Source organism: Entelurus aequoreus, linkage group LG04 (assembly GCF_033978785.1).
Source record: "Entelurus aequoreus isolate RoL-2023_Sb linkage group LG04, RoL_Eaeq_v1.1, whole genome shotgun sequence".
NCBI lineage: Eukaryota > Metazoa > Chordata > Actinopteri > Syngnathiformes > Syngnathidae > Entelurus > Entelurus aequoreus.
The window spans coordinates 9,499,127-9,525,943 of record NC_084734.1 but is presented as its reverse complement, the minus strand read 5'-3'; the positions used below and the strand labels follow the sequence as shown (position 1 = coordinate 9,525,943).

Here is a 26,817-nt window from a genome sequence, read left to right as displayed (position 1 = left end):
ATAAAGAATTTTTTTGAAGATGTCTTCTCAGAATAAAAAAGGTCAAACTAAATCAGGGGCGTCAAAGTCATTTTATCTCAGGGGCCGCATGGAGGGAAGTGTGTGCACACTATTACAATCATGGCATTACAAGTCAAAAATAAAGACAACTTCAGATTGTTTTCTTTGTCTTACTTTGGCCAACTTTGGCCAAAAATAGAACAAACACATTCTGAAAATATTACAATAAAAATATAGAAAAAAAGCGGTAAAGTTTAGATCCATGAAGGAAAGAAGAAAGTGAATAATAATAATAGATTTTATTTGTAAAAAGCACTTTATATTGAGTAAACAACCTCAAAGTGCTACAGTGTATTAAAAAAAAAAAAAAATAGAACAGCCAAATAGCTAAAACTAGTATGCATATATATATATATATATTTTTTTTTTATTTTTTATTTTTTTTAAAGAAGGGTTTTTAGGCCTTTTTTAAAAGCATCCACAGTCTGTGGTGCCCTCAGGTGGTCAGGGAGAGCGTTCCACAGACTGGGAGCGCCAGAGCAGAAAAATTGAATGTTTATAACTGAATACATTAACATATACATATACATTGAATGCATGTTTATAACTGAATACATTAACATATACATATACATTGAATGAATGTTTATAACTGAATACATTAACATATACATATACATTGAATGCATGTTTATAACTGAATACATTAACATATACATATACATTGAATGAATGTTTATAACTGAATACATTAACATATACATATACATTGAATGAATGTTTATAACTGAATACATTAACATATACATATACATTGGATGAATGTTTATAACTGAATACATTAACATATACATATACATTGAATGAATGTTTATAACTGAATACATTAACATATACATTGGATGAATGTTTATAACTGAATACATAAACATTTGTTTTTTTTGTATTTTTAAATGAATTAATAACGTTTAAAGTTAAAGTACCAATGATAGTCACACACACACACTAGGTGTGGTGAAACTATCCTCTGCATTTGCCCCATCCCCTTGTTCACCCCCTGGGAGGTGAGGGGAGCAGTGAGCAGCAGCGGGGGCCGTGCCCAGGAATCATTTTTGGTAATTTAACCCCCAATTTCAACCCTTGATGCTGAGTGCCAAGCAGGGAGGTAATGGCTCCCATTTTTCTAGTCTTCGGTATGACTCGGCCGGGGTTTGAACTCACGGCCTACCCATCTCGAGGCGGACACTCTAACCACTTGGCCACTGAGCTGGTGCATTTACGACAACCTTTTTCCAAAACACAATATAGAATGTGAGATATAACAGGACAATGCATACATTTATCATTTGTTTTCAAAACGCTTACAAAAAAAGTGGGACCCCAAAAATCCACTGTGACATCTATTAAACAGACAAGCTGCAAGGAATTAAACAGAGACAGGATTCAATTTAGCTCAATGAGGAGAAACGTCTGGGCTGTACTCTTGCACAGTCTCCCACCACGCTCTGACGAAATGATTGCACGCCTCCTCTTATTTGGACTTTCCCTGATTACATGGCAACAGCTGTGTCTAAGGGGAGAGGGGGTCGTAAACAGCCGTTGCCCTCGGTCACAAAACGGTTAAAAGAAAAGATGCCTGGAGCTTGCGTCAGGCCCTGCTTCCTCTCCGCTTTGTAGCTCTCGGGTCAAGACAAGATCTTCCTGTGGATCACAATAGATCAAAGAAACCGACACCTTCATGTCGCTTCCAATCCTACAGAGTGGAGTTTTACAAGCCTTTTGCTTGGTAAGATCAAAGAGGGCTTTTGTCCTCTCGCCGGGAACTCATGGAAACACAAAAGTTTTGTGGTAACTTAGATATATTCTGACAGTATTTGTGCGTGCAAAACTGCAGCAGACCGCGTCTAATACTAATCACATCTTTGACACACAGGAACTAAACCAATGATTTGAATGTGAGTATTAATGCTGTCGGTCTGTGATGAGGTGGTGTCCGCCCGAATGCAGCTGGGATAGGCTCCAGCCACCCCGAGAGGGACAAGCGGTAGGAAATGGGCGTAATGCAGATACAGACAAAAGTATTTTTTTATGTACTTTCCCTAAATATGTAAAAGTATTCATATTCTCTTCATGTCATATTATGCTCCTTCCAGTGCTGGTGTTTTTAGTGTGGAGTTTTTATCCAATCAGAATTCAGCTAGCTCGTGTTGCCATGCTGTACCAAATCTGCCTTCAGAATCAACAATGTAAGTGAACGGACACAAACATTTGACAGACAGTTGCGATAGCCAATCAGATCATGAGTTGTCAGTAAGGCCTTCTAGCTGGCCTAAGGCAGATATATATTGTCATGTTAGGAGCTAGGTAACATAAGAACTCCATTACCCAGCATGCCACATTAGCGAAGAGCATGCGCAGTAGCCCCGTTTAGGTTGTAAAATGAATGAGCGGGATGTTTTTGACGAGCACGCTCCGTAGTAAACTTGAAGAAGTCAGCCAACACGCCTCGTCTGCATCTTTTATGATTAGACAAGACAACATATATATTTGCGAGGCCATTTAAGAAGGATATTTAAAGAGAAACTACATCTTGTGAGACGATGTCCGCCAACCCCGGAAGCTAGCTCAGCTGTCAAGGAAACGTGAGTTCAGATATTCTCTTTATTTTTTCACGTTTAATGTTTTTTGCCATTTTAATTCTGACAGTACCACAATAGATGTTTTAATTGATTCAATGGCCAGTAGACATAATGTAATTATTCAGAATCAATAGTGCCATCTTCTTCTACTCGCCCAGTTGCTTCGCTGCCGCCCCCTGCCGGGTGGCGGGGGTACTGCATTCATATATATATATATATAGTGAATAAGATGTGCAGCTGGAATAATAATAATAATAATGGATTCGATTTCATATCGCTTTTCTATTATTAGATACTCAAAGTGGTCACAGAGAAGTGGGAACCCATCATTCATTCACACATGGTGGTGGTAAGCTACATTTGTAGCCACAGCTGCCCTGGGATAGGCTCCAGCAACCCCCGCCACCCCATGAGGGACAAGCGGTATGAAAATGGATGGATGGAAGATAGGACTAATTATGTATATGTATAATACATTCATATAATTGCCTATGTGTCTGAATATTATGTATTTTTTACGTGCGCTGTACAAAAAAAACCCTTTAGATTTTAATGTAACAAATTGAAAAAAATAGCTCAGTTGCCAGAATTTGACCATAAAAACTGTGGTTATTTTGCAGCGTGAAAAAAATGGAATGGAATGTTTTTTTTTACAGTAAAATTCATGTAACAAATTTGCCGTTTTTTACTGTAAAATCCACAGTTGCTGTTTTTATAGTGTAGTACCGTATTTTTCAGAGTATAAATCGCTCCGGAGTATAAGTCGCACCGGCCGAAAATGCACAATAAAGAAGGAAAACAACACATAAGTCGCACTGGAGTATAAGTCGCATTTTTTGGGGAAATGTATTTGATAAAAGCCAACACCAAGAATAGACATTTGAAAGGCAATTTAAAATGTCTAAAGAATAGTGAACAACAGGCTGAATAAGTGTACGTTATATGAGGCATAAATAACCAACTGAGAAGGTGCCTGGTATGTTAACGTAACATATTATGGTAAGAGTCATTCAAATAACTATAACATATAGAACATGCTATACGTTTACCAAACAATCTGTCACTCCTAATCGCTAAATCCCATGAAATCTTATACTTCTAGTCTCTTACGTGAATGAGATCAATAATTGTATTTGATATTTTACGCTAATGTGTTAATCATTTAACACATAAGTCGCTCCTGAGTATAAGTCGCACCCCCGGCCAAACTATAAAAAAACACTGCGACTTATAGTCTGAAAAATACGGTACTGTGTTTGGAAAACAAAACCAACGTTGATTTTACAATTGAAAAAAACTCAAGTCGCCAGATTTTTACTGTAAAATTTACTGTAATTTTTAGTGTATATGATCAAAAATCCAGCAGATATTTAAGTATTTGTCTTTAATTTAACAAAAACATTTTCTTGTAACATATATATTTTGTTTTATTATGAGATATTAACTTTTAAAAGACATGTCATTGCATGCTGTGCATGTATTTTTTTCTGTCAAAATTGAAAGAAGGAATACATTTAGTAAGAAAGGATAAAGTAATTAATTAAAGTATATTATTTCCAGGCTCTCACGGGCCACATAAAATGAATGAATGTAGACATGCCGGCAGCGGGATGTTTATGACGGGCACGCTGTGGAGTAAACTTGAAGAAGTCAGCCAACATGCCTCGTCTGCATCTTTTATGATTAGACAAGACAACACGTATATTTGCAAGGCCATTTAAGAAGGATATTTAAAGAGAAACTACATCTTGTGAGATCATGTTGGCCAACCCCGGAAGCTCGGATGGGTTTTACAGATTGTGAGTTCAGGGGCCGTACTTATCAAGCTTCTTAGAATTACTCCTAAGAAGTCTGCTAAGAGTTGACTTAAGAGTAAATAAATTATTCGCTGAAAGCTGCACTTAAAAGTTAGCTATCAAGCGTCTTACTCACACTTTCAGCGAAGTGTAGGACTGAATCTTAAGTGTCACACTCAGAGCTGAATTACGACATTACTATGTGCCGTAAACGGAATTTTAGGTGACGTCATTTCTGTGTCCATAGAAATGACCAATCACGGAATGGAATCCGTCGTCTAAGAATAAAGAAATATCTTGGAAATATTTAAGTGGACAATGGGAGTGTATATTTTGACAATAAACTACAAAATAATACAAAACAAACTAGTCCCCGCCGGCACTCACGCTACCGCTCCCTCTCTTCTATCGCCCACACACTCACTGACGTCACTCACCTCACGGCCACACACATACGCTACTGTCATAACATTTTCTTTCCAATTCATTAATTAGGCAACTAATTTGAAACTGGTGTGGGTGGCTCTATATATACTAGCCCACTGCAGACACATGCAGAAATCAACAAGGAATCGAAAAGTATTAAATCTGTGACAAAAATAATATCCGCTCTGTCTAAACGATACCGTTTGATCAGCTGCTCGTCATCAAAAACAAAACAAAAACATTGTTCCGTTCCCTGAACGTTTGCGCACGTCTCTCTCGCCTCAGTGCCATCCCCTGCTGGCAACTCCTAACCACTTAAGACACCTCTGAAGGTCTCTTAAATATCGTGGAGAGTAGGAGTGATTCTTAGACTTAAGAACGTTGATAAAAAGCTTTTATTCTTAAGTTTGAGAGTAGGACTAAATTTCGCAAATTCTCAGGACTTTAGTGTAAAATGGCACTCTAAGAAGCTTGATAAGTACGGCCCCAGATATTTTATTTCCTTAGTTTTTCACGTTTGTTTTTTGCAATTTTAATTTTGACAGTAAGATATGTTTTAATTGATTCAATGGGCGTAAATGTGTTTCTGTATAGTATTTCTCCAGCAATGGTCATGTGGTATTTAGCGAGGTAATCTTTGAAGTGGGACATCACTGGTGTAATGGATTAGACTTTAATTAGGGTTTAAACATTTGTAAACATGAGTTGGACAGGTTTTAACACAACATGTTACACACAAGTCAACAAATACAAAAAGTTACTTAAATAAAACTTCCCTTGATTGATACAAAGTTGAAACTAATAACCGCTACATTCTACATTATTAGGGTTTGTTTAGAAAACACTGAGGTGAAAATTAAAAAAACAAGCGTAGTTTCACTTCTCTTTCTTGCTCTCGGAACTTTCCTCAGGCTCCGCCCCCTCTTGCCGGGAGTTCTCCGGTTGTTGTTCTTCCTTCAAACCGCGACTCTTACTCAGCTTCTTGGACTTCTGGAAGCACTCGTTCAGGTCGAACTCTCTGATGATGTTCTCCTGGGGACGGACGGAAAGGACGACATTGGCGTTTTTTTAGCGGCGGCGGTGGACGCCACAAAAGCGGGGCAAACCTCGCTGAAGGTCCACGACACGGCTCGACCTTTGCTGTCCACCGCCGGACGTCTCATGACCTCCTGACCTCCTTGGAAGAGGATCAGCGAGGGGAGCTGCTTGGAGAGAGGGGACGTGCTCACTTTGTACCTGGCCAAGAAAGATCATACCCGTCTAGTCACGCACTTGCTTTCTCTTCATCTACAAACACAATAAGTGTTGCCATAATATCCTCGTGTACTAATAAGGTGTAGCTTTATTGCCCTCTGCTGGTCAAATTCAGCACTACATGTATTTAACAGCCAAAAGCAAAGCGACCACCAACACAAAAGACGTCAGCAATTTCAGCGTATTCGTACTTTGCTGTTTAAAAGTCAGATTCTCGCGATTTATGCAGATTTTTTCCAGAATCATTAGTGTCATCTTCCTTTACTGTGCCACACTGCCGCCCCCTGCTGGGTGGCAGGAGTACTGCATACATATATAGTGAATAATATATGACTATTTATGTATAATACATGTATATATCTGCCTATGTGTTTGAATATTATATATTCTTTTATGTACGCTGTATGAAAAAAAACCTTTAGGTTTTTCTGAAAAAAGTAGCTTAGTTGCCAGAATTTTACCATAAAAACTAGTTATTTTGCACCTTAAAAAAAAATGAAATGGAAAAACAGCTGTTTTTTTTTTTTACAGTAAAATTCATGTAACTTTTTACTGTAAAATCCACAGTTGCTGTTTTTATAGTGTAATAGCGTTTGGAAAAACAATACCAAAGTTGATTTTACGGTTAAAAAAAAGAAACATTTTTACTGTAAAATCTACTGTAATTTTTACAGTGTACAATTTGACAGATAACTATGAAATCAAAAATACAGCAGATATTTGAATATTTGTCTTTAATTTAACAAAAACATTTTCTTGGAACATTTTGTTTTATTATTAGATATTATCTTTTAAACGACATGTCAAAATTTAAAGAAGGAATACATTTAGTAAGCAATAATAAAGTAATTAATTAAAGTGTATTACTTCCAGGCTCTCTTTTTCTGACAATCTGACAGTTTTTACTGTAAAATCCACAGTAGCTATTTTTTATAGTGTAGTATTGTTTGGAAAAACAATACCAAAGTTCATTTTACGGTAAAAAACCCCAAAACATTTTTACTGTAAAATCTACTGTAATTTTTACAGTGTACAATTTGATGGATTTTGTTTTATTATGAGATAATATGAACTTTTAAAAGACATGTCCTTGCATGCAGTGCATGTACATTTTTTTTGGTCAAAATTGAAAGAAGGAATACATTTAGTAAGAAATTATAAAGTACTTAATTAAAGTATATTATTTCCAGGCTATTATGGGCCTTGAGTTTGACACCTGCGCCTTCATGGGGGGCACAGTCATGTAGGACCTTGCCTGAACTCTTCCCACTAAGGTGAAAGTTCAAAGAGGAGTTCAAAATGTTTTGTTAAAATGAAAAATGAACTTAAGTCCAAATCCCAACACTTGAGGAGAGAGAAGCAAACTTACCTTTGCGAAACCTCTCCGTAACGCCCGATGTCCACCTTTCCGAACCTGAGACCAGTACAGTTGTACCTAAAGGTTTACACACACACTGTGAGCATCCTCTTAATACACGTGCGCACGTGCGCACGCACACACGCACACACACATTCTTGTATTTCTACCTTCTTGAGACTTAAGAAAATGCCTCCATCTTTAGGACCACCCTTTCTAGATATATAAAGATGTGTATTTACAACATTAATAATATATACACTACCGTTCAAAAGTTTGGGGTCACCCAAACAATTTAGTGGAATAGCCTTCATTTCTAAGAACAAGAATAGACTGTCGAGTTTCAGATGAAAGTTCTCTTTTTCTGGCCATTTTGAGCGTTTAATTGACCCCACAAATGTGATGCTCCAGAAACTCAATCTGCTCAAAGGAAGGTCAGTTTTGTAGCTTCTGTAACGAGCTAAACTGCTTTCAGATGTGTGAACATGATTGCACAAGGGTTTTCTAATCATCAATTAGCCTTCTGAGCCAATGAGCAAACACATTGTACCATTAGAACACTGGAGTGATAGTTGCGGGAAATGGGCCTCTATACACCTATGTAGATATTGCACCAAAAACCAGACATTTGCAGCTAGAATAGTCATTTACCACATTAGCAATGTATAGAGTGTATTTCTTTAAAGTTAAGAGTTATCTTTATTGAAAAATAAGGACATTTCAATGTGACCCCAAACTTTTGAACGGTAGTGTACATACTATGCAAATATAAAAAATAAACTTTTAGTTAATTATTTTTTGTTTGTAATTGGTTTTTAATCTTTAACATTTATTTCAAATTATTACAGTATGTCTCTATATACATATATATATTTTCTATTAATTTTGGCCAAAGGGGGCGCATTTCAATTTCTTACACACACTCGTTATTACATATGTTGGCCAGAGGGGGAGCTCTTCAATTTTTTTTTTTTTTTACACACAGTTATTTCATATGTTGACCAGAGGGGGGCGCACTTAATTTTTTTTTTTTTTTTTTTTTTTTTACACACACACTTGTTATTTCATATGTTGACCAGAGGGTGCGCATTTCAATTTCTCACACACACTTGTTATTACATATGTTGGCCAGAGGGGGAGCACTTCAATTCTTTTTTACACACCTACTTGTTATTTCATATGTTGACCAGAGGGTGCGCACTTAAATTTTTTTACACACAGTTATTTCATATGTTGACCAGAGGGGGCACACTTAAATTTTTTACACACACTTGTTATTTCATATGTTGACCAGAGGGGGAGCACTTTTAAAACCGACACAGTCATGTCTCAAGGAAGGAGGAAATGCACACACACACACACACACACACTTGACTTGACACATGTTGACCAGAGGGGGCGCACTTAAATTTTTTACACACTCATGTTATTTCATATGTTGACCAGAGGGGGAGCACTTCAAATTTTTACACACACTTGTTATTTCATATGTTGACCAGAGGGGGAGCCCTTTTAAAGCCGACACAGTCATGTCTCAAGAAGGGAGAGAATACCACACACACACACACACACACACACACACACACACACACACACACACACACACACACACACACACACATGCAAGTGACTGACTTCGCGGTTTTCTTCATAGTTAGATTTTTCTTTTGCAACGGCAAATGTTTGAAGCTCATGGAGAGAATGCCAAGAGTGTGCAAAGCAGTAATCAGAGCAAAGGGTGGCTATTTTGAAGAAACTAGAATATAAAACATGTTTTCACTTTTGTTGTTAAGTACATAACTCCACATGTGTTCATTCATAGTTTTGATGTGACAATCTACAATGTAAATAGTCCTGAAAATAAAGAAAATAGTAAAAAAAAAACACACTGAAGAGTTCTGATGCTTATAGAAATGTTCTGCAAGTATCGTACATGCTGACACAAAAAGACACATTGCGATGATCTCTTACTTGAGTGACAGGTCAGCAAAGACCGGGGCAAAGGACTGGCACTCGGAGGCCCAGTTGGCGTAGAACTCCACAATCCAGGTGACGCGGTTGTCCCTCTGCAGCTCGTCCTAACAACACATGACCAGGGGTTTCAACACAGGTGGTCCCTGGCACGCGGTCTGTGGTCAACTCACGTCGATGGTCTTGTCGCTGAAGTACTTGATGTACTCGGGGCCCATGTAGAGAGGAGGCTTGCATGTCATCATGAACGCTGCACACACACAACATCCAAGATGGCTGCAGGTTAGTTCACTCATTCATCCATAAAAGACTTTACAGCCTCAGGCTGGCTTTCAGGGAAAATACTTCAATAGAAGTCATGTCTAAATGGATATTTATGTAGCACTTTTTCATTGCACATCATCAACATTGAAAGTGCACTTTCAACACATGTGCATTAATACACTTATTTAATGTTCCAGCACTCCATGTTGTCTGGATTTCATTATTTTTTTATTTTGGCGTGTGAATGCTCCAATGCTGAAGTTGAAGTGAAATGCTGACAGAATGTAAGAATAGTTTGATGTTGGAATAGTTTGAATTTCCAGGAAAACTGGAATTTGTTTCGGAACTTGGGAAAGTGTTAGTTTGAATGTCCAGGATGAGTGGAATGTGTTGACGTTGGAGTGGTTTGAATAGGTTGGAAAATATGGGAATTGTGGAAGTTTGAAAAATGGATAATTCATTTTGAATGGGAAAGTGTCCCTAAAAACTGTGGATTCCAGGAAATCCGGAATTTATTTTATAAATGTTAAAACAGAGCACACAATTTCTGAAAAGGATGAATATTTTAAAGTTGGAACGGTTTGAATTGTATAAAAATTTGGGCGTTTTTGCAACTTTGAAAAATGTCCCATTCTTTTCAATGGAAATTTGGGAATTTCGGGAAAAGCGGGAATTCTTTTGAAAATGCTAAATAATTTGAATGTTCTGAATGAGTTGGTGGTTAGAATTGTTCAAATCGGTCGAGAAATGTTGAAGTGGTAACATTTTTAATTGAGAAATGGTCTTAAGGAATTCCTGGAATTTTGGGAAAACCTGGAATTTTTACAGTTCGAAAAACAACTTCTTTTTTGTCCCGATTAAGAGGAATGTTTTGACGGTGGAACGGTTGAAGTGGGTTGAAAAATGTGGAAGGAGTGGTCGACAGATAAAAGGGTGGAAATAGGGCTTTGGAAAACCAGGGATTCTGGAAAATCCTGGAATATTTTTGGAATTTGGAAAACGGGAAGTTTGAATTTCCTGGATGGTGGAATGTGTTGACGGTGGAATGGTTTGAATCGGTTGAAAATGTGGAAATGGTGGAAGCTTGAAAAGTGGCCAATTCATTTTGAATGGGGAAAATGTCCCTAAAAACTGTGGATTCCAGGAAATCCCGAATTTATTTTATAAATGTTAAAACAGAGCACACAATTCCTGAAAAGGATGAATATTTTAAAGTTGGAACGGTTTGAATTGGATAAAAATTTGGGCGTTTTTGCAACTTTGAAAAATGTCCCATTCTTTTCAATGGGAATTTCATGGACATTTGGGAATTTTGGGAAAAGCGGGAATTCTTTTGAAAATGCTAAATAATTTGAATGTTCTGAATGAGTTGGTGGTTGGTGTTGGAATTGTTCAAATCGGTCGAGAAACGTTGAAGTGGTAACACTTTTAATTGAGAAATGGTCTTAAGGAATTCCTGGAATTTTGGGAAAACCTGGAATTTTTACAGTTCGAAAAACAACTTCTTTTTTGTCCCGATTAAGAGGAATGTTTTGACGGCGGAACGGTTGAAGTGGGTTGAAAAATGTGGAAGGAGTGGTCGACAGATAAAAGGGTGGAAATAGGGCTTTGGAAAACCAGGGATTCTGGAAAATCCTGGAATATTTTTGGAATTTGGAAAACGGGAAGTTTGAATTTCCTGGATGGTGGAATGTGTTGACGGTGGAATGGTTTGAATCGGTTGAAAATGTGGAAATGGTGGAAGCTTGAAAAGTGGCCAATTCATTTTGAATGGGGAAAATGTCCCTAAAAACTGTGGATTCCAGGAAATCCGGAATTTATTTTATAAATGTTAAAACAGAGCACACAATTCCTGAAAAGGATGAATATTTTAAAGTTGGAACAGTTTGAATCGGATAAAAAATGTGGGCGTTTTTGCAACTTTGAAAAATTGTCCATTCTTTTCAATGGGAATTTCATGGAAATCAAATATGTTGTCTTTGTAGCATATTCAACAGAATATGGGTTGAAAAGGATTTGCAAATCATTGTATTCCGTTTATATTTACATCTAACACAATTTCCCAACTCATATGGAAACGGGGTTTGTATAAGAGCATGCTTTTTACTCCCAAAAACAACAACCAATATGTAGTATTGGGTAAGCACACTCTTTCCTGGTCGTTACTATGCAGCAAAAATGCCTGCACATGTGACCCCGGAAGGGACAAGCGGTAGAAAAAGGATGGATGTATGTTTGTATGAACTGATGGAGCCACTGACCCACACACAAAGCCAGGTAGAGGATGCCGAGACGGATGTCCAGCCTGAAGAAGAGGATGACGTTAGCCACTTTGCTGAAGAGGAACAAGTTGCCCACGTGCTGATCCAAGGTGACTGTGAGGTGGGGAGGAAAAACAGGTTGATACAAGGTCAAAGAAGGACCTCCACAAGGTAATGTTTACACAACAGAGGCAGGTTTGTGGTCAAGCATGTACTTCCTGCAAGGTAATAAGTCACACGGGTTAAACATTTAGAAGTTGGAGTGAAGTCTACACTTTAGCATGCAATTGTTCTTTCATACTAAATTGGAGTACTTGACATTGAACACCACATTCTTACAAGACAGGCCACAACCGGCACACATGTTCCACAAGTCTGCCTTTACACAAATGTGACCCGTGCTGGCAAAATGAGTCGGAATACGCACAGGCTAATTTTGACCTACAGGCAAAAAAGTGAAAAAAATGTATCTTGGTTGAAATTGAGATTTTCACAAAAATGAGTCCATAAAGCCACAATCTAGCGATCCCAATCATCGAAATAGCAAGAAAACATCTTAAATCACCTTTATTTGAAGGTTTTGTACGAGGTATGTCTTCAGAAATTAGTCCTTTGTGTTAAAATTCCTTGAGAAAATCAAGTGTTTTCAACGCTCACTATAAGGGGGAATCCCCCTAGCCATATTTGGTATCATTGTGACGCCAAGTTTACCTACTTTCTAAAAATGAGCATGGAATTGCCGATGACGCCATTCTGAACCGATATAATTCGAGTTTTTAGACCTGTGCCGACGTAAACAAATCCGGCTCGTTGCTAACCGGAACACCGGTCGCTGTGAGGCGTACCCTCATTGGTTGAATCACCCCGCGCGGTGCATTGTGGTATCATGGCAGCGCCCTGATGAAAAACAACACAGTAATTTGAGCGGAATATTATGTGGAAAAAAGGTGATTTTCGAACATTTAATTATTATTTTTGTGGATAAGTTAGACTGTTTTACATTCCGTAATGGATTTAGAAGGTGGAGAGGGTACACAAACGGTGATATAACAGTGTTGAAATTTTTGTACATAACCGTTTTCAATAGATTTGAATATATATTTTTCCTTTAGACATGGGATTTGACTTTAATTGTACCAATTTTGGTGTCGCTACAAGGACTTTTAAGGTATGGTTGCTATGGAGTTTTGTTTTGGAACATTCTGTTCTGGAACAGTAAACTTTAAGCTGTTTTTTCTCAAAACGGACCCTCAAACTTGGTCGACTTCAATCGGATGTAACTCGGTCATTTTCTGTCCGATTCCAACAAACCATATATCATTGTGAAGGTCTTTAGATGGAGAATGTGTAAATAACAATAACTCAGTTTTTAAAATTTCCTCATTGTGACTCATTTTGCCAGCACAGGTCACAAATGATTGTGTCTTTCTATTGTGTTCAATGTGTGTGCTTTTATTTGTTTTTATATGTACCAATAGAATTCGAGTTTTTAGACCTGTCCCGACGTAAACAAATCCGGCTTGTTGCTAACCGGAACACCGGTCGCTGTGAGGCGTACGAGCAGAATATTTGGTGAAAAAAGGTGATTTTCGAACATTTAATTATTATTTTTGTGGATAAGTTAGACTGTTTTACATTCCGTAATGGATTTAGAAGGTGGAGAGGGTACACAGGCGGTTGCAAGTGTGCTAAATTCACTGCAGTCGGCGAGTCTTCTTAGTGCTGCTGGTCAGGAATATTACGGACAGCTGACCAGCTGACCAGTGAACAAAAAAACGGTGACATAACAGTGTTGAAATTTTTGTACATAACCGTTTTCAATAGATTTGAATATATATTTTTCCTTTAGACATGGGATTTGATTTTAATTGTACCAATTTTGGTGTCGCTACAAGGACTTTTAAGGTATGGTTGCTATGGAGTTTTGTTTTGGAACATTCTGTTCTGTTTTAGACCTGTCCCGACGTAAACAAATCCGGCTTGTTGCTAACCGGAACACCGGTCGCTGTGAGGCGTACGAGCAGAATATTTGGTGAAAAAAGGTGATTTTCGAACACTTAATTATTATTTTTGTGGATAAGTTAGACTGTTTTACATTCCGTAATGGATTTAGAAGGTGGAGAGGGTACACAGGCGGTTGCAAGTGCGCTAAATTCACTGCAGTCGGCGAATCTTCTTAGTGCTGCTGGTCAGGAATATTACGGACAGCTGACCAGCTGACAAACTGACCAGTGAACAAAAAAACGGTGACATAACAGTGTTGAAATTTTTGTACATAACCGTTTTCAATAGATTTGAATATATATTTTTCCTTTAGACATGGGATTTGACTTTAATTGTACCAATGTTGGTGTTGCTACAAGGACTTTTAAGGTATGGTTGCTATGGAGTTCTGTTTTGGAACATTCTGTTCTGGAACAGTAAACTTTAAGCTGGTTTTTCTCAAAACGGACCCTCAAACTTGGTCGACTTCAATCGGATGTAACTCGGTCATTTTCTGTCCGATTCCAACAAACCATATATCATTTTTGAAGGTCTTTAGATGGAGAATGTGTAAATAACAATAACTCAGTTTTTAAAATTTCCTCATTGTGACTCATTTTGCCAGCACAGGTCACAAATGATTGTGTCTTTCTATTGTGTTCAATGTGTGTGCTTTTATTTGTTTTTATATGTACCAATAGAATTCGAGTTTTTAGACCTGTCCCGACGTAAACAAATCCGGCTTGTTGCTAACCGGAACACCGGTCGCTGTGAGGCGTACGAGCAGAATATTTGGTGAAAAAAGGTGATTTTCGAACATTTAATTATTATTTTTGTGGATAAGTTAGACTGTTTTACATTCCGTAATGGATTTAGAAGGTGGAGAGGGTACACAGGCGGTTGCAAGTGCGCTAAATTCACTGCAGTCGGCGAATCTTCTTAGTGCTGCTGGTCAGGAATATTACGGACAGCTGACCAGCTGACAAACTGACCAGTGAACAAAAAAACGGTGACATAACAGTGTTGAAGTTTTTGTACATAACCGTTTTCAATAGATTTGAATATATATTTTTCCTTTAGACATGGGATTTGACTTTAATTGTACCAATTTTGGTGTTGCTACAAGGACTTTTAAGGTATGGTTGCTATGGAGTTTTGTTTTGGAACATTCTGTTCTGGAACAGTAAACTTTAAGCTGTTTTTTCTCAAAACGGACCCTCAAACTTGGCCGACTTCAATCTGATGTAACTCGGTCATTTTCTGTCCGATTCCAACAAACCATATATCATTTTGAAGGTCTTTAGATGGAGAATGTGTAAATAACAATAACTCAGTTTTTAAAATTTCCTCATTGTGACTCATTTTGCCAGCACAGGTCACAAATGATTGTGTCTTTCTATTGTGTTCAATGTGTGTGCTTTTATTTGTTTTTATATGTACAATACAGTAGGACATCATCTTGTAAGCCTAATTGGTCCTGTGACAGAGCTCTTAATTCAAAACAATCTACCGTATTTTTCGGACTATAAATCACAGTTTTTTTTGCGACTTATACTCAGTAGCGACTTATGTGTGAAATTATTAACACATTAGCGTAAAATATCTAATAATATTATTTAGCTCGTTCACGTAAGAGACTAGACGTATAAGATTTCATGGGATTTAGCGATTAGGAGTGACAGATTGTTTGGTAAACGTATAGCATGTTCTATATGTTATAGTTATTTGAATGACTCTTACCATAATATGTTACGTTAACATACCAGGCACGTTCTCAGTTGGTTATTTATGCCTCATATAACGTACACTTATTCAGCCTGTTGTTCACTATTCTTTATTTATTAAAAAAAATATCTATTCTTTGTGTTGGCTTTTATCAAATAAATTTCCCCCAAAAATGCAACTTATACTCCAGTGTGACTTATATATGTTTTTTCCTTCTTTATTATGCATTTTCGGCCGGTGCGACTTATACTCCGGAGCGACTTATACTCCGAAAAATACGGTACACACAGCCCAGCCGCCGACCAAATTGTTTTAACCCAATGTGGCCCCAAGTCAAGAAGTTTGGGGACCCCTGGTCTAGTGTCTGCTCTGCAGTGCTGTGTTAATTGTGTGCTAAGTGTGTTGAAATGTTTTATTTTAGCATCATACTGTGTGTTTTTGTGATTTTGAGCCGGCGCCATTGCATCATACTGTCATGTTTGTAAATCTGACTTGTGAGTCGGTGACTCAGCATCATACTGTATGTTTGTAAATCTGACTTGAGTCTGTGACTCAGCATCATACTGTATGTTTGTAAATCTGACTTGAGTCAGTGACTCAGCATCATACTGTATGTTTGTAAATCTGACTTGAGTCGGTGACTCAGCATCATACTGTATGTTTGTAAATCTGACTTGAGTCGGTGACTCAGCATCATACTGTATGTTTGTAAATCTGACTTGTGAGTCAGTGACTCAGCATCATACTGTATGTTTGTAAATCTGACTTGTGAGTCTGTGACTCAGCATCATACTGTATGTTTGTAAATCTGACTTGAGTCAGTGACTCAGCATCATACTGTATGTTTGTAAATCTGACTTGTGAGTCAGTGACTCAGCATCATACTGTATGTTTGTAAATAGTGAGTCGGTGACTCAGCATCATACTGTATGTTTGTAAATAGTGAGTCGGTGCCTCAGCATCATACTGTATGTTTGTAAATAGTGAGTCGGTGACTCAGCATCATACTGTATGTTTGTAAATAGTGAGTCGGTGCCCCAGCATCATACTGTAGGTTTGTAAATAGTGAGTCGGTGACTCAGCATCATACTGTATGTTTGTAAATAGTGAGTCGGTGCCTCAGCATCATACTGTATGTTTGTAAATAGTGAGTCGGTGCCTCAGCATCATACTGTATGTTTGTAAATAGTGAGTCGGTGCCTCAGCATCATACTGTATGTTTGTAAATAGTGAGTCGGTGCCTCGAACCTCACTGCACGTCACTGGTAGATGTGTACCTAATGAAGTGTCCTATGAGGGGCACCTACAGTACTATGGAGGACACTCACTTGCTCTTCTGTTCTTCATCATCACTATGGCACTCAGAAACATGAGAATTTCGACTTCTCTCTGTAAAAAAATAAATAAAAATAAACATACAATGATTTACTACTGGCCGGTAATAAGAAGCCTCCATTTTAATTTTAGCACCGCCACTGCAGTGGTGATACGACCCCAGCGTGCTCTCACCCAGTCGAAGTCGCATGAGTTGCCGTCCTCCCTCTGGGTGGAGAGGTGCTCGCACAAGCCGGGAGCCTTGCGGACCACCACGAAGGCGATGGTCATGAAGAAGGAGGTGATATAGTAAGGTCTCAGCAGCCATTTGTAAATCTGTGGCAGGTGGTACAAGAACGCGCAGACCCCGGTGATTAAACCCATTCTGGCCGAGGCGGAGTGATACACCTAACGGTGGGAAAGTCAACCGCCGGAAATGACGCAGAACTACTTCCGCACATGCGCAGAACACTGCGAAATGAGCCTCGTGACGCGCCGTAGTTTAGGCGCGAATTGTGAATTGTAAACAGACCCCAAAAAAACAAAAATGGAGGACGACGAAGCGGCAACGGTTCGTCAAAACCAAAACGCGGACAAAAGTTGTCCAGAAAACCTCACAGTTGAAGCAGGAGATGCTTGCAAGGCATCAGGAAATGACGAAACTCGCTGGAGTAGGTTAGAGTTGTTCGATAAAGTGATGCATAAAAGCCTCGAGAAGTTCATCGACTTGGCGAGGTAACGAAATCAGCGTTTTTTATGATAATACATTTTTACATTTGTACTATTGCAATCTAAAAGTCTTTGAGCACGAACTGATGAAGTCTACTAGGATGAGCGGCGAAACGTCTTCTAAGACAGTGTTTTTCAACTAGTGTGCCGTGAGATACAGTCTGGTGTGCCGTGGGAGATGATCTAATTTCACCTATTTGGGTTAAATGTATGTTTTTGCAAACCAGTAATTATAGTCTGCAAATGATGTGTTGTTGTTGGGTGTCGGTGCTGTCTAGAGCTCGGCAGAGTAACCGTGTAATACTATTCCATATCAGTAGGTGGCAGCAGGTAGCTAATTGCTTTGTAGATGTCGGAAACAGCGGGAGGCAGTGTGCAGGTAAAAAGGTGTCTATTGCTTAAACCACAAATAAACAAAAGGTGAGTGCCCCTAAGAAAAGGCATTGAAGCTTAGGGAAGGCTATGCAGAACGAAACTAAATCTGAACTGGCTACAAAGTAAACAAAAACAGAATGCTGGACGACAGCAAAGACTTACTGTGGAGCAAAGACGGCGTCCACAATGTACATCCAAACATGACATGACAATCATCAATGTCCCCACAAAGAAGGATAAAAACAACTGAAATATTTTTGATTGCTAAAACAACTGAAATATTCTTGGTTGCTAAAACAAAGCAGATCTGGGAAATATCGCTCAAAGGAAGACATGAAACTGCTACAGGAAAATACCAAAAAAAGAGAAAAAAAACACCAAAATAGGAGCGCAAGACAAGAACTAAAACGCTACACACAGGAAAACTCCAAATAAGTCAGGGTGTGATGTGACAGGTGGTGACAGTACACCTACTTTGAGACAAGAGCTATAGTGATGCATGCTTGGTTATGGTTTAAAGCAGTGGTTCTTAACCTTGTTGGAGGTACCGAACCCCACCAGATTCATATGCGCATTCACCGAACACTTCTTTAGTGAAAAATCAAATGTTTTTTTTTTCTCAAATTCAACACAAAGTTATATGTTTTTGGTAACACTTTAGTATGGGGAACATTCTATGTAACAGAGACTTAATTTAGAGTTATTTGGTTAGGGTTAGAGGGTTAGGCTTATAATAAGGCCATGCCGAATAAGGCATTAATAAGTAATTAATAATGACTAGTTAAGAGCCGATATGTTACTAATTTGCATGTTAATAAGCAACTAATTAATGGTGAATATGTTCCCCATACCAAAGTGTTACCATGTTTTATTACTGGTGCACAAAATGAACCGTGCATGAACATCACCTTGTTCAAACAACAAAACCAACACAGTGCATAAACTCACAACAAATTACACACCTGCAAATCAGTCTGACTTCTGCTGTTGCCATATCCGTAATACGCCGATAGGGAGAAGTTTTTATTTACACGATGAGTCGGGTGTGTCTTGACCTCCGCCGAACCCCTGAGCCTGACTTACCGAACCCCCTAGGGTTCCATCGAACCCAGGTTAAGAACCACTGGTTTAAAGTCATATCCAACAATTGTGATAATGACTTTTTACTGTCAACTGAGTTTCGTTTTTTAATGATTTCTGCTGGTGGTGTGCCTCCGGATTTTTTTCAACGGAAAAAATGTGCCTTGGCTCAAAAAAGGTTGAAAAACACTCCATTAAGGAACATTGTATGTTTACGCTGCACAATTTACCATATCCGAAAAGGAGTAGGAAGAAGCTAATAGTATTTAATCCTACCCTATCTGCAGGTCCATTACTGATTATTCATGTGTTTTAAATGTGGACACTTACAATATTTTCAATTGCTTTACATTTTTATTTATTTAACGTTTGTTGACTTTCTGTGTTGGAGTGTATTTTCTAATGGTCAGAGAAAATAATACATATTATGATACCTATGAAGACGTGACCCTATAGAGATTTCAACCTGATAGTCAAAACGGTGTATATAAATATCACCCCAATCAACGTAGCGAATTCTAGTAATGAATTTATATAGTCAAAACTATTGCAGTGAAGACAAACTATACATCAACTTGTACTCACCAGCAATGCCAGAGTACTCGGTTGAATTGGTTTTGTTTGGAACAGGTTTTCATCCTTGTTGCTATAAAATATAATAATGCTTCAAAGAGTTCAATTGCCTGACTTTTCTACATCCTTCTTTCAAACAGTTTTAACAGGTTTGCCAGCATGTTCCATCAGCTGTACAAGATGAGCCCTCGGAGGATGGAATGCATCCATAAGCAGTTTTTAGAAGAGTTGCGGAGTGCTGTAAAGGTATGTAGGTATTTCTATCAAAATGTGGAAAATGGGTGACTCAATGTCAATTATTTAATATAATCGCTTACGTGTAGTGATTTCTCCAGATTCTCTGAACCTTTTCATGATATTACAGACCGTAGATGGTAGGGGTGTAACAGTACACAAAAATTTCGGTTCGGTACGTACCTCGGTTTAGAGGTCACGGTTCGGTTCATTTTCGGTACAGTAAGAAAACAACAAAATATAAATTTTTTGGTTATTTATTTACCAAATTTGCAAAATCTTCCACCAAAAATATTTTTCTTAGTGTAATATTTGATGTGAAGTAATGGGAACCTTGGACAGGTCAATAATTCATAATAACATTGATTTTGATTCAATATTATGTTTTGAGCAATGACAGTTTGAAAGAAAAAAAACAGCTTTGTTTTATTAGTCAACAATGCAACTTTTTCTAAATTACATTTAACCTTTAAGCTTTTTTATTTCACCTTTGTTATGTTTTTGTTTATTTTAATAGTATTTTTAGAATGTGCCGTGGGCCTTTAAAACATTAGCTGTGGGCCGCAAATGGCCTCCGGGGCACACTTTTGACACCCCTGCTGTAGATAATAAAAAATTAAATGTGATAAATCTATGGATAAAAAGCAGAGCCTGGCGACGCATGCACGTTTATCATAACTCTCTCTCTCTGTCTCTGCCCCTCCCTCACCAATGCTGCTGCATGCACAATTTATTTTGTTTTTAACCCCTTCTTAACCCTGAACGTACATTGAAAATACACGCAACCCTAACTCAAAATGCCGGACATTTGAGGCATTTAAGAAACCCTGCACTGACAGCTCCGCAAAAGAGGACATGGCCGGTGAAAAGAGGACGTATGGTCAGTCTATCGTAGCCTGTTAGCTGCTAGCCTGCCGTGTGTTGTGCCTCGGTGTGCATTGTTTACACAACGTGCGTTACGCTACTTAATATGTCCGTGTGGAAACTCGTTCGGTACACCTCCGAACCGAACTGGAACCCCCGTACCGAAACGGTTCAATTCAAATACACATACCGTTACACCCCTAGTAGATGGTGAAAACCCTAAATTCCTTGCAGTAGCTGGTTGAGAAATGTTGTTCTTAAACAATTTGCTCACGCATTTGTTGACAAAGTGGTGACCCTCGCCCTATCCTTGTTTGTGAATGACTGAGCACTCATGGAAGCTGCTTTTGTACCCAATCATGGCACCCACCTGTTCCCAATTAGCCTGTTCACCTGTGGGATGTTCCAAATAAGTGTTTGATGAGCATTGCTCAACTTTCTCAGTCTTTTTTGCCACTTGTGCCAGCTTTTTTGAAACATGTTGCAGGCATCAAATTCCAAATGAGCTAATATTTGCAAAAATTAACAAAGTTTTCCAGTTCTAACGTTAAATATCTTGTCTTTGCTGTCTATTCAATTGAATGTACCGTAATTTCCGGACTATAAGCTGCTACTTTTTCCCCTCGTTCTGGTCCCTGCGGCTTATACAAGGGTGCGGCTTATTTACGGCCTGTTCTTCTCCGACACCGACAAAGAGGATTTCGGTGGTTTTAGTACGCAGGAGGAAGACGATGACACAATGATTAAAGACTGACTTTTCATATACCGGTAGGCTGGTTATTTTGATAAGGTACAGGCGAGCACTTTGTATTACTTTGCACCGTTGTATTATTTGTACTCTGCACGAATGCTGTTCGCCATGTCAAAGATGTAAAAGTTTGATTGAATGATTGAAAGATTTATTGTTAATAAATGGGACGCTTTGCGTTCCCAAACAGTCATCTCTGTCCCGACAATCCCCTCCGTGGTAGCAGGAACCCCTATATACTACGGTAATTACACATCAAAACCCTGCGGCTTATAGTCGGGTGCGGCTTATATATGGAGCAATCTGTATTTTCCCCTAAATTTAGCTGGTGCGGCTTATAGTCAGGTGCGGCTTATAGTCCGGAAATTACGGTAGGTTGAAAAGGATTTGCAAATCATTGTATTCTGTTTTTATTTACCATTTACACAACGTGACAACTTCACTGCTTTTGGTGATTGTCACGATTAATGGGATTTTTTGTGATTAATCCCATGAGTTAACTCAATATTTTTGACAATGGAAAATCGTCAACTTAATTTCAATTATTTCTAATGATGTTACTGTATGGACTCTTACATGAATGTTGATTCACCAGCTTTAATGCCTGCTTTTTTATGTACACTTACATTTGTGTTTTGTGTTAAAGGAGGATATCAGCACACTGATTAAAGAAGGGAGACTTGAGGCCAAACTAAATGAGCTGGACCAACTGGAGAGTGCTGCCAAAAACAACACAGACCCTGCATGGTTCGTACAATATCAGCTAGGCAAAAATATAATGGTTACTTTTGGGAGATTTGACGTTTATGTCATTCTTTTTGTGTTTTTACTTGAGGCCATCTCATGTTTCTTTATGCTTCATACATATTGTTGTTGTTCGCCACTACAGGATTACGACTATTTATCCATCAAGTGTATTGTTTATCCTGTCTTGCCCTCTTAGGCGTCCTTCTGGCGTTCCAGAGCAAGACTTTAGCAGCTTTGTAATGCCATTTTATCGAAAGCAGAAGGCTTACTTGCGGCTCGAATTGAAGAATATCAAAGCGGAGAATGCGGCCCTCGCACAAAAGGTTCAGGCTGGCAGGGAGAGGATTGCTCAGACTGAACATCTCATTTCAGCTGCTGTTGCCGACTGGAAGGTGAGGATGAAAAGTGTCAAAAGGGAGGAAAGAAACCGTTTTGTGTCATTTCTTTCTCATATCTGTTTAAAGTGGTCATATTAGGGTTTTTTTCATACATTTAAAATACTTCCTTGTGGTCTACCGAACATGCAATGGTGGTACTTGGGTCAAAATGTTGCATTGATTATGTTTTACTTGTCATTTTAAGCTGCTTTTTTGCTGTCTCTTCCGGATGCGCCATTTTGTGGGCATATTTACGTGCCTCCACTTCGACTGCGTCTTCTCCTCGCTATCTTTGTTGTAGTATTTAGCGCTTCCATTTAGTGTCGATTGACAGATTAAGTTCGAATTGTACGCTACTTTGTATTAGAAATGGCAAAGGCAGAGAATGCATGTGCATGTAGGAGCCAGTCTGCTCCACAACAATAGGATAGCGAAAAAGAGAGCCGGGGACAGAGGGTTCCTGGTTCGATCCCCACCTTCTACCAACCTCGTCACGTCCGTTGTGTCCTTGAGCAAGACACTTCACCCTTGCTCCTGATGGGTCGTGGTCAGGGCCTTGCATGGCAGCTAGCGCCATCAGTGTGTGAATGGGTGAATGTGGAAATAGTGTCAAAGCGCTTTGAGTACCTTGAAGGTAGAAAAGCACTATACAAGTATAACCCATTTACCATTTATTGACTACAGCGTCGGATTGCAATGGCGTATAGCACAGCTGGGCAAATTAAGGCCAAATTAAGCTTTTCAATCTGGCCCGCCGAACATTCCCAAATAATTTTTTTAGATCTTTAAGATGGAAAGTGTAGCTGCCATTATGATGTGCAGTGATATTTTCTAATTAGCGTAAGTCTGGAACTATACAAATAATTTAAATGGTTGGAATCTGCACTTTTGCATGATATACTAGTTACTATGGTAATCTAATTAGTTACTATGCAGTGTTTCCCACACATTCATTGATTTGTGGCGGTCCGCCACGAAAGAATTAAGGCCGCCACAAATATATATATATATATATATATATTTTTTTAAAAATTTGTTTTATTTTAATTTTAATTTATTTTTTTTGTCCTGTGCAGCTTCTCAGGCAAATCATATAGTTGATGTAGATGCCCATATCGGCTGTTCAGATTTACTTTACAAAAGAGAAGTGAAGGATCAAGATTTTTGGAGCTTTTTGTTCAGTGGATCAGATGTTTGATGAAGCTTTGTGTCTATCTATCACCACTACTGTATTCTGTTTATTTGTTACTAACTGTGGCAGGACACCTCTGCCTCTGTTTCACTTTATGTTGCTGGTAAATAATATGGTTGTAGCAGTAGGCTAAAGTTAAATTATTTAGTATGCACTAATTAAAGGGGCAGAGCTTTAAGAGACATTTTAGCTTTTATATTTTTATAAGATATATTTTTTGTAAGAACCACAATTAATACATATATTTCAGTGAATAACTTATTGTTCAAATCTGTATATAAATATGTACATAAAGTGTTGTAATTATATTGTAAAATGGATGGATGGATGGATGGATGGACGTTTAAAACAAAACTGTTATTATTAATTAGTAAGTATACATTTTTTGAGCCTTTTTAGAGAAAATCCTATCATTGTAGTAAATTATGCAAATGTATCGATGATGTCATGGTGACCACGCCCATAGCCACGCCCCCACCGCCACAGGTATCTTGGCAGTTTATGGGAAACACTGCTATGGTAATCGAATTAGTCACTATGGTAATGTAAGTCACAGCAGCTCAGACGAGGCACCAAGCAGTGTGGGTGGGGAGTGTTTCCACAGAGTGTTTCCAGAGCCTGAAATGTGGGTGTCAGGGACAGACGCGGAAGGAGATTTTTACAACAAAGTTCTAAGGCTTAGTGATACATCACATATATCAGATTGTAGGTGTTTAGTTTTTTTTACCGTTCGCGTTTATATTTTGCTGTGTTTGTTGCATTTTTGTTGTGTTTTGCTTGATTGTAAAATATGTGGATGGAGAGGGGGGGGTCAATATTCAGTGTTTTATCGTTCATAGTTAATATTGTAAATCCTACATTCTTTATTTTCATGTACATTCTGGGTGTCTCATTCAGTAAAACAATGTCAAATTCCATTCCGTTTTTTAAGGCTGTCTGTCATAACGTTTTTCAGCATTCAATCAGACATTATTGTGAGGTTTTGTATTAGTGTTCGCTTCCGTCAGTCTACCCCAGGGCAGCTGTGGCTACGAAAGTAGCTTACCACCACCAGGTGTGAATGAATGATGGGTTTTTAACATGTAAAGCGACTTTGGGTACTTAGAAAAGCGCTATATAAATCCCAGTGATTATTATTATTATTAGTGTTCCTAAAAGTAGATATACCGGCCCCCAGACATATTTTTTGCTCTAAATGTGGCCCCCCATGTCAAAATAATTGCCCAGGCTTGGCATATAGGTAAATTTACAGTATATCATATATGGATAATCTGCTAACATCAATGAAGGGAAAATTCCAAACAGCTCGTTTCCCGTAAGTATGAAAGAAGTCAAGATTGTTTAATAAATATCTTCGCAATTACCGTATTTTTCGGAGTATAAGTCGCTCCGGAGTATAAGTCGCACCGGCCGAAAATGCATAATAAAGAAGGAAAAAAACAGATTTATTTATATAAGTCACACTGGAGTGTAAGTCACATTTTTTGGGGAAATGTATTAGATAAAAGCCAACACCAAGAACAAACATTTGAAAGGCAATTTAAAATAAATAAAGAATAGTGAACAACAGGCTGAATAAGTACGTTATATGAGGCATAAATAAGCAACTGAGAACGTGCCTGGTATGTTAACGTAACATATTATGGTAAGTCATTCAAATAACTATAACATATAGAACATGCTATACGTTTACCAAACAATCTGTCACTCCTAATCGCTAAATCTCATGTCCAGTGGTTCTTAACCTGGGTTCGATCGAACCCTAGGGGTTTGGTGAGTTGGCCTCAGGGGTTCGGCGGAGTCTCCGCCACGGAGGTAAAGACACATCCGACTTGTTGTGTAAATAAAAACTTCTCCCTATCAGCGTATTATGGATACCCCCAAACAATGTTACCTCTAATTTTCCATCTGATTTGCAGGTTTTTTGATTGATCATTTGAAACTTTTACTAGTAGATTGCAAAGGAAGAAAATACATTATATGAAACGGTACAGTTTACACAGTACAGTACATATTCCGTACAATTGACCACTAAATGGTAACACCCGAATAAGTTTTTCAACTTGTTTAAGTCGGGGTCCACGTCAATCAATTCATGGTAATGTGTGTAAGGTGTGTAATTTGTTGTGAGTTCATGCACTGTGTTGGTTTTGTTCTTTGAACAAGGTGATGTTCGTGCACGGTTCATTTTGTGCTCCAGTAAAAAAACATTACTTTTTCTTGAATTTGAAAAAAGAAAAGAAAAATATTTTTCACTAAAGAAGGGTTCGGTGAATGCACATATGAAACTGGTTGGGTTCGGTACCTCCAACAAGGTTAAGAACCACTGTTCTAGTCTCTTACATGAATGAGCTAAATAATATTATTTGATATTTTACGGTAATGTGTTAATAATTTCACACATAAGTCGCTCCTGAGTATAAGTCGCACCCCCGGCCAAACTATGAAAAAAAACTGCGACTTATAGTCCGAAAAATACGGTATGCACACCCCAAATACACACCAGCAGGTACCGCTAGGTAGGAAAAGTTGGTTTTGCATAATAGGGCCCCTTTAAAGTTCAATCACTTCCTCAACTATTAATACTTTGTTTATTTTTAAGAGAAAATATATGTAATAATTGCCACTTATTATTGTTATTTGTGTTGCATGTATAATTAAATTAATCATTTGTATCTGTTTGTTTTTTGTATTTGCAGGCATCAGCAACTGAATTTGAAAACCTTGCATCTTCCCTATGCCCTGCAAATGTTTTTGATGTGTGATTTTTCAAAATATATTTTGCCGAAATGACTAATGTACCTGTATATACTGACTTCGTTTATTGTTCTTTGTGGGACGAAATACAATTGATTAAAGCGATCGCTTTTTGTGGTTTGTGTGAGGGGAAAAAAACTGCTTGCGCACA

At 38.2% G+C, this 26,817-nt stretch overlaps 2 protein-coding genes across 2 annotated transcripts; one reads left to right on the top strand and one right to left on the bottom strand.

Annotated features, from left to right (window-relative positions):
* Positions 1-5,515: 5,515 nt before the first annotated feature.
* Positions 5,516-17,441, bottom strand: tmx2a (thioredoxin-related transmembrane protein 2a). Its single transcript, XM_062044157.1, has 8 exons — positions 17,186-17,441; positions 17,005-17,065; positions 11,969-12,082; positions 9,617-9,693; positions 9,444-9,550; positions 7,485-7,550; positions 5,968-6,097; positions 5,516-5,893 (listed from the first exon to the last, which is right to left on the bottom strand). The coding sequence occupies exons 1-8, from the start codon at positions 17,372-17,374 to the stop codon at positions 5,738-5,740; spliced, it is 900 nt and encodes a 299-aa protein (XP_061900141.1). The 5' UTR covers positions 17,375-17,441; the 3' UTR covers positions 5,516-5,737.
* Positions 17,438-26,803, top strand: si:dkey-6i22.5 (polyamine-modulated factor 1). The gene is made up of 5 exons (XM_062044159.1): positions 17,438-17,725; positions 19,888-19,993; positions 22,240-22,340; positions 22,537-22,732; positions 26,609-26,803. The coding sequence occupies exons 1-5, from the start codon at positions 17,538-17,540 to the stop codon at positions 26,672-26,674; spliced, it is 657 nt and encodes a 218-aa protein (XP_061900143.1). The 5' UTR covers positions 17,438-17,537; the 3' UTR covers positions 26,675-26,803.
* The last annotated feature ends 14 nt before the right edge of the window (positions 26,804-26,817 follow it).

Excerpts from the sequence above, each read along its gene's own strand:
- tmx2a (XM_062044157.1), bottom strand. The coding sequence starts at position 17,374 with ATGGGTTTAATCACCGGGGTCTGCGCGTTCTTGTACCACCTGCCACAG. Across the intron at positions 9,551-9,616 it reads TCAGCGACAAGACCATCGAC|GACGAGCTGCAGAGGGACAA; the intron begins GTGAGTTGACCA and ends ATGTGTTGTTAG. Across the intron at positions 7,551-9,443 it reads TTTGCTGACCTGTCACTCAA|GTACAACTGTACTGGTCTCA; the intron begins GTAAGAGATCAT and ends GTAAACCTTTAG.
- si:dkey-6i22.5 (XM_062044159.1), top strand. The coding sequence starts at position 17,538 with ATGGAGGACGACGAAGCGGCAACGGTTCGTCAAAACCAAAACGCGGAC. Across the intron at positions 19,994-22,239 it reads AGTTGCGGAGTGCTGTAAAG|GAGGATATCAGCACACTGAT; the intron begins GTATGTAGGTAT and ends TTTGTGTTAAAG. Across the intron at positions 22,341-22,536 it reads AACAACACAGACCCTGCATG|GCGTCCTTCTGGCGTTCCAG; the intron begins GTTCGTACAATA and ends TTGCCCTCTTAG.